General features: G+C 39.5%; 2 protein-coding genes and 1 long non-coding RNA gene across 3 annotated transcripts in view; 1 reads left to right on the top strand and 2 right to left on the bottom strand.

The window, feature by feature from the left end:
* LOC111647168 (uncharacterized) overlaps nucleotides 1-453 on the bottom strand; it is a 5,077-nt gene extending 4,624 nt beyond the window's left edge. The window contains exons 1-3 of the mRNA XM_087171259.1: nucleotides 321-453; nucleotides 128-236; nucleotides 3-21 (exon numbers count right to left, since the gene is read on the bottom strand). Of these exons, the coding sequence (XP_087027385.1) occupies nucleotides 3-21; nucleotides 128-236; nucleotides 321-357 (165 nt within the window). The 5' untranslated portion in view covers nucleotides 358-453. The remainder of the gene's footprint in view (nucleotides 1-2; nucleotides 22-127; nucleotides 237-320) is intronic.
* Nucleotides 454-5,368: 4,915 nt separating this feature from the next.
* On the bottom strand, nucleotides 5,369-6,316 carry LOC147817246 (uncharacterized). Its single transcript, XR_015436533.1, has 2 exons — nucleotides 6,075-6,316; nucleotides 5,369-5,641 (listed from the first exon to the last, which is right to left on the bottom strand). It is a non-coding gene; the product is annotated as an uncharacterized LOC147817246 (long non-coding RNA).
* A 1,021-nt stretch (nucleotides 6,317-7,337) lies between these two features.
* Nucleotides 7,338-7,554, top strand: part of LOC111647228 (E3 ubiquitin-protein ligase RNF19B-like) — a 2,475-nt gene continuing 2,258 nt past the window's right edge. Inside the window, exon 1 of the mRNA XM_023396850.2 lies at nucleotides 7,338-7,483. Within this exon, the coding sequence (XP_023252618.1) occupies nucleotides 7,405-7,483 (79 nt within the window). The 5' untranslated portion in view covers nucleotides 7,338-7,404. The remainder of the gene's footprint in view (nucleotides 7,484-7,554) is intronic.

Here is a 7,554-nt window from a genome sequence, read left to right as displayed (position 1 = left end):
TCAGGGTTTCCACTGGTGTACCTGAACAGAATTCAGACAGAGGCTCCATGAGTGATACAAAGGTGCACTGTTGCCCTAATTTAAAATAAAGACATTATATGACAAGGAGTTGGACTTTGTAACAAACCTTTCCACAGCCTCTCTGAAGCCTTTGGTCATGAACAGCACCTGCAGCACACTGTTCAAGTAACACGTTGCTCCTTGGTTCATCAACCCATGGTACTTGATATCAGCTGCTGGGAGGAGAGTTTAATAACGTTAAATTGTCTTTATAACAACATTATTATGGATATAGATTAATCTACAAGGGCGCATCTTACCTGTTTGTTTATCATTATAGTCATGACTCCGTTTCATGACTACGACAGTCCACTTATTCTCTGTAAATGCTGTCAGTTGCAAGAATTTGCAGAAAGGATCTTCGTGTCAACGAGTTCTCCGTCTCCTGTTAAATATAACTGTCCGAATACTTTCACTTTCACTGCCTGTAATGTTGCATTCAGAGTGCATCGGAAATATTCATTATTTGTTTGTCTTTACTTTTTGTAATGAACAGACGGTTCATGACTAACACGGAAACTAAATAATATAAAATATCACATGAAGAGGGATAGATCCACAGAACTATCTGATAGATGTGTTCTGTTACACGAATGTATTGATACACAGTTGTTATAAAATAAATCCGTAGGTATTTAAAAGCGTCTTCTCTATTGAAGTTCAGCAAATTGAATTGAAAAATATTGTGGGAGAACATGGATTCAGCTTTTGCAGCAGCAGGTAACATAATTATGTTGATGGTTAAAAACTGCCAATTTGAGGGTGTGTATGAAACATTTGTAGCTTTTTGTTGATGTATAGAAGAATTATTGATGAATCATTCGGTTTAATGTGATTCAAAATCAAACTGATCTGCATGTTCAAGCAAATACATGGGTTTAGAGACAAACTATGTTTGTATTTTGTACAACAATTGAACATTAGAACACTACATGTATTTTGCAACAAAAACAGCCCATACAGTAAAACCCTTGATTTGCAAGTCACTAGTCGTCATCGGCTCTTATGTAAAGCAGCAGCACCCCAGCACCGTGGTCCTCATAGAAACCCTCATAGGGGCCTTCTTTATACAAGTGTGTTTTGAGACGTGATTTGAACAGGTGCAACGAATTAGCACGCCTGACTTTGATTCCAAACTTTGGGGGCTCTTACAGCGACTGCGCAGTCACCTTTGGTTTTTAACCGAGATAAAAGGCCTTTCGACGAGTTCTTCAGGAACTTAAAGGTTCCTGTGACCCACCGCGCAAGTCTGCGTGTCCACCGCGGCCTAAAGATTATGCAAAATTATTACTTGACATTACATTATTCACAGCACTTTGATGACTCACTCGACCAGTCAGAAATGTTCAGCACTGCAGACCACACACCCAAAGTTCCTGAACCCTTGGAAAGTCAGGCCAGTAGCTAAGAGTGCAAAAAATGTGTTAGCGGCCAGGTCTACAGCTGAGTAATTGCTGACTGGAGGGTCGTGGGCACTTACACGCAGAGGGTCCAACCCAGAACCCACAGCGTTGAAATGGCTTTGGCACAAGGACCTCACAGAAACAACCTCTAGTGGCGAGACTTACTGGCACGAGCCACACAAGTGGACCCGCTGCCTTGGTGACGCTTCGCTTGGTAGTTGGTGGTGTCTCTTTCACTGTGGCTCCCATGCTAGTAAGAATTCACTTAAATTTTTTCTTTGGCTATAAATGTTGTTTGGTGAGTTGCTGTGTGAGTGTCTAGGCCTAATGTATGGCCTTGCCATGCAAGGCACTGGTTTGTACATGCACGATGGCAAACCTGTCGCATATGTGTCACGCACACTGACCCAAACAGACAAGACACGCACAGATAGAGAAGGGGTTACTAGCACTGGTTTTCGCATGTTACAAGTTTTATGACTACATCCATGGCAAGCCAATTGTGATTGAAACTGACCACCAGCCTTTGATCACAATCCACGCTTGCAATGCATGATGTTAAGACTGCAAGCATTCAATTTGACTCTCATATACAGAAAAAGGAAACAACTGTACCTGGCTGACACCCTCTTACACGCACCAAGGCGTGATGTCCCCCCCCAAAAGGAGGAACAGAATGAGTTTGAGGTAAAGGGAGGTTCAGCTGAAAGAAACAATATATCATTTTGCATCCAACATCAACATTTTTATATTCATTAGTATTAATCTAATAATGTAAGGCTGTTGACAGTAGGTAGCTAGCAGGTTTTCATTTTAAATCAGTGGCTTTGCTAGGTAGTTTGCTACCTGCTGCTGTGGATGGTGAAAATCTCCTGCTCTGTATTTTGGTGGCATGATATCTACAAAGTACGAAACATGTTGACACATCAGAATTATTTAATATGAGTTCATTCCAAACAGTGAGTTCACTCAAATATTGATAGGGACAATTCTGTCCTCCCAAAATATTGGTAAGGACATGTCCCCATTTTCCATATGCAAACCTATGCCCTTGGACGATAACTTATTTCTCCTGTCTCAATTTTGTCTCCAGGAGAAAAAGTCACCTTTCAAGTTTTTTCAAGCTCTGACATAATTCTGTTTTTCACAACTTATGTGCGTCTTTTTGATCTCAGGCAGAGAAATCAGTCTCTGCATGAATTCTATGAAGCTCATAAATGTTAATATTAAGCGTTATCAAGAATTTAATGTCAGAACCCTAAATGTGCAGATAGGGGATAGAAAACTTGATTTCACTACACCTGGAAAAATGTAAGCTGAAAACATTTATTTTTATTTTTTATTTGTCTTCAGATACAAATTTTTGGGGGAAACCACACCCAACTGCAGTCATGTGAATTCCTGTAAATGTGTGGCATTAATTGAAAGTGAGTGAGATTTCAGTGAACTGTAAACAGCACAGCCAATCAAGTTTCTGTTTCATGCAGGTCGATGAGTCATTGGGCAAAGGTTCTCAGAAATTCTCTGCCTGGTGTTTGTGTCAGTGGCACAGTTGTGTCTTAAAGACGTGTTTCCTGTAAGATGAGATATGGTACAAAGTGTACTTTCAAAGTATAAATGATCTTATTTCCTGTGAGAACAAACCAGGAGGAAAAAAAAGTGTCAATACCTACTTTCTTTTTCGCTTGATGCCACACCTGCTGATATGAAGCATTCAAAGTTTTTCTGAAAGTCAGGAACAATTCGTACATATAAATTACTAACACCATCATAAATTCTCCCTGCAAAAGGGTCTTTGTGTTTATCTATTATAAGACCACAGTCAACAAAAAAACAGCTTTTTCTGTTGTATCTTGTTTATGTAAACCCGTGTAATTATTTAAGCTCATAAATGCTGATATTAAGACTAATCAAGGATTTAATGTAAGAACCCTAAATGTGCAGATAGGTGAACATGATACTGTCAGAGGTAAAGGTACCGTCAATAGAGAATTTCCTCTCAGGGAATGAGGCAGCACATATTTTAACATTTACAGTTTGTCCCTCTAGGGTTTCTGTTTGTTGTCTCACTGTGTGCAGGTCAAGTTTTTCTGGTTCTCCCTCTAAACCAAGATACTTGGCAGCACCTGGTAGCAACATTGTTCACTCAGATCCATCATCTAAGATGGCATAGGTATCAAATGTCTTGGTTTTGTTAGAGAGTCTTACTTTAACTACTTTAAGTAGTACTTTGGGTGACATACTTTGTGGGTTCATATACAACACCCTAAATGTTGTTTGAGTTCTATTTACATCATGTAAAATGCCTAGGTGCTGGCCATTACATTTTGGGCAAGGTTTTTTTTGAGTACAAACTGCTGCTTTGTGAGTCCTAACACATCTCCAACATCTATTTTGTTCCTTCAGCCATTTTACCACTTGATCTTTCTTTGAGGCCTTTAGGTTTTCACAGTTTGTCAGGTAGTGGCAGGTCAACTGGCAGTATGCACATGGATACCTTATTTGAGGATGAGGCTCAGACTGTTATTCCTGGGTGTCTTCCACCTTCATTTGTGTGTACACAGTAGAAATAATGTTTGCGTGCGCTCTACAATTCTACATCTTAATAAGGTTTATTACAATATCACTCCACTACATAAACTGTCATATGCAAAGGATTTGTTCACGTTATCTGTGGTTTAAAATTGAAGGCCAATACAGGCCAGAGGAAACAAAGTTAGTCCACCTTTAGTCACCTTTTGAGTTTGCTGTTCTTGGGAATCTGCCATATCATATAAATGTAGTGGTAGGCCTACTTTCTGTTTCACTTGAAGCCACACCCGTCCGAATGATGCAAAGTGAGTCTAGAGTTCGTTGGAGCGTTGGCAAGCAACTGCCAGGGGGACCCTCCCATCATTGTAAATAACCCAAACTATAAGGCCAGTGTTTACATCAACCCCTTCAGGGAGGTTTCCTACTCTGGCTGTTGGCAACTTTTTTTCTCGCCAGATTTGACAACTTTTAAAACCCTTTAGCTACTTTTTTTTTCATAAAAGCAGCTGCCGACAAATCTAATGACTTTTTGTACAGACCTTATCTCCTCTCCTCAGTGAATAAGCCCTGATGCAGCTGTGGACCGACACTGTTCAGTGGGTGAGACAGCGCAGCAGCATGTTAAGTCAACTAATCACCAACCAGACAAAGAACGAGCTGTGATTTTTTTTTTAATAAACATAAGAGTGTTAGATTTAGATGCACATCGAGGCGCTTCTTGAAAAAAAATGCTATTTGTATGGGTAGTATGTCAGTTTAGTTTAATTCAATTATCGTTAGATTATAAAAAATAAATCTTGTATGTTGGCCTATGTGCAGGCAGGGAATGACATGTTGCCCCTGTAGGGAGGTTTCCTAGTGAGATGCCGTTGCGAAGAGGGAACCACTTTTTCAGGCACTGCTGTGGAGTAAACTTTGTCACCCCCTGGGGGCCCTCTAACAGCATGGGGCCCCAAGCAGTTGCCTGCTTTGCTTGTTCACAACCTGCACCTCTGTCTGTCTGCTACCAGCCCCCTTGTAAATTACTCATCAGACAGTTAGTTCACCTCCTGGGTCTGAATACAGCTACAAGAGCTCATGTCAAGCATCCAGGACGTTTCAGATTAGGAAACACTATGCTAAGTCACTAACTGCAGGCAAACAAGAAGTTTCAAATGTAATGAATTAGATTTGAAACCAGATAACCCATTATTTGAAAAAAAAAAAAAAAAAAATTCTGATGTTGAAGCAAATTGTTTAACAGTCTACAATATGAGGAAAAAACATTTGAATTAATGATTGGATAGATGGTATTATTTTGATCCTCATGATACTTGGGATGTGGTTTATTCGGGGCCCTCTGTACTTAATGCAGATGAAGAGACAGCGAGAAGTTGATTTTTTTCAGACAATTTATTTTTCAAACATCTCACAGGACATGAAAATTACAATAAAAGGCTGTAAAGGCATCATGATATATGACATAAAGCAGAAGAAGCATGAAATGATGATTATGGTCCCTCAGTGTTAAGATGCCAGTCCTCCAGGAACAAGTATCACCAGCTGGATAACAGATCTGTGCACGATTCCATGACTAGACAGCAGGGCAGAGTCATCATCCAGCCTTTTGTTTGTGAAGATCATCCGCAGATCATCCGCACCTTGCCCTGCTCTCACACGCACACACAGACACACACACACACACACACACACACACACACACACACACACACACATACACACACACAATTGTAAATTGGACATGAAATCAGGACAGCGGATCTACATTAAGACCTATTGTTGTTCCTCAGTTACTCAGGTTTTTAAGTTGCACAGCTTGATTGCAGCTAAAGAAAAGAGTGACAATTGCTGGTAGTAGTGAGTTAAGAAACAATTCAAAGCCACTTTATACGTTTCAAGGAAAAAAAAAGATTTTCTATTCGTGGAAAATATTGGTGATAGACAAAGTAGATAAAAGTGTAGATCATATGCACCCACTTAGGCTATGTCTAATATATATTTCAAAACCTATGAAATTATTTGCTATTATTAATACTCGCACATGCACTCTAGCTGTTCATTTGATCTTTTTTATTTTACCTGGGATCTTCTCCGCTATTTTCCCCCTCAGCTGCTTCACGGTCATTCTCTGCATCTGCTCGTCGGTGTCGCAGAGGTCGATCGTCTTTGTTTCCCCTGAAAGCCCCTGCATGATCACCTGGCGGACCATTTTATTTGCTTTGTATGTGTGTGAGGAGACACTGCGATCTTTCCCGTTTCAATGTCTTCGGTGTTCAGACAAGTTGAAAGTGAAGGTGCTGTTTCTATTGTATGAGAGGCTGTCTCTTTCGTTTTCGTTTAAAAGAAAAAAAAAATCTAAGAGGCCATTCAACAATGCTCATCACCCTGATCTCACATTTAAGGGGGAGGGTTAGCACTTTATTTTACGGTGCATTGATAAGACGTAACAAGCCGTAGCCTACTCAGTTTCAAATTAGATAGAACAAGAAGACATTTGTTATTGGACAGTAAACAACAGTCATACACTAACTAGAGTAGCCCTCTTAAATTATAATGCGATTAGAAACCGCAGGTAATTCCATATCCGAAATAAATGATACTTAGAAACTATTACAGCAAATTATAGCCTCTAATCAGAAACTAAATAGGAGAGCCTTATATTACCGTTGGCCTATACTATGTCACTAACATTATGGAGGGTGTCAGGATATTTCATTTTTGTTTCCCACTGTTAGACTTAGAGAGTTTGCGACACATCAAACCGGAAATGTGCCATAAACAGTGAAATTCATCAGCATTTTTGGTTGTTTGTGCAGTTTGAGTGACTTCGATAACTTGTATTATTAAAAAAAAAAAAAAACATAGCCTATAGAATTAAATAATTGTTGCATTATAGGAGGTGATCAGGACAGCTGTCTCATATTAATGCTCATTACAAAAAAACCCAAAAAACAGACTGTCGGTAATGTGGGCATTAAAGACACAGCTAAACAGTAACCTGATAATGTTGGAGTGAGAGATAGGAATAATCATTTTATGTTGTTGATCATCTCCTGAGTATGTTTAAAACCCGTTTAATACATAACGGGGACGATGACAGATGATGCTGATGGCACGACAGATCAAAAGTGGAATAAAGTTACATTTGAAACAGGAAAGTAGACTATTATACAACTGACTCTGACCCTACTGTTATAAAACATTATAATGAAAAGGAAATACTGACTCCTAATTTATCCAACTGAAATGACCAGAAAACGTTACCTGACAGTTGACTAAAAATCACATGACCTATGTGAAACCTATTCGTAAATGAAACCAAAAGCGTTTGACACGTTTAGATTTGACTCGCCTGCCACTGCTGATTTCGCAGGAGAGCTCAAGACAGCGACATTAGATTGTCTCAAATATGTCAGCTAAGCAGGAGAAGTGTTATGACCCTCGAGACTCGACACTTAGATTTGTGGACAGAGATGATGAACTTGACAGTAAGTAACCCCAGTTTTAGATTTTTCCGTCCGTATGTGGATTATATTGTGTATTTTTCATTCACTGTAAC

The sequence above is a fragment of the Seriola lalandi genome, unplaced genomic scaffold (assembly GCF_002814215.2).
Source record: "Seriola lalandi dorsalis isolate HSWRI2012SDOR001 ecotype SW California unplaced genomic scaffold, Sedor1 jcf7180002054983, whole genome shotgun sequence".
Taxonomy (NCBI): Eukaryota; Metazoa; Chordata; class Actinopteri; order Carangiformes; family Carangidae; genus Seriola; species Seriola lalandi.
Note: the sequence above shows the minus strand (reverse complement) of the source record. Positions and strands in the feature narration are given on the sequence as shown.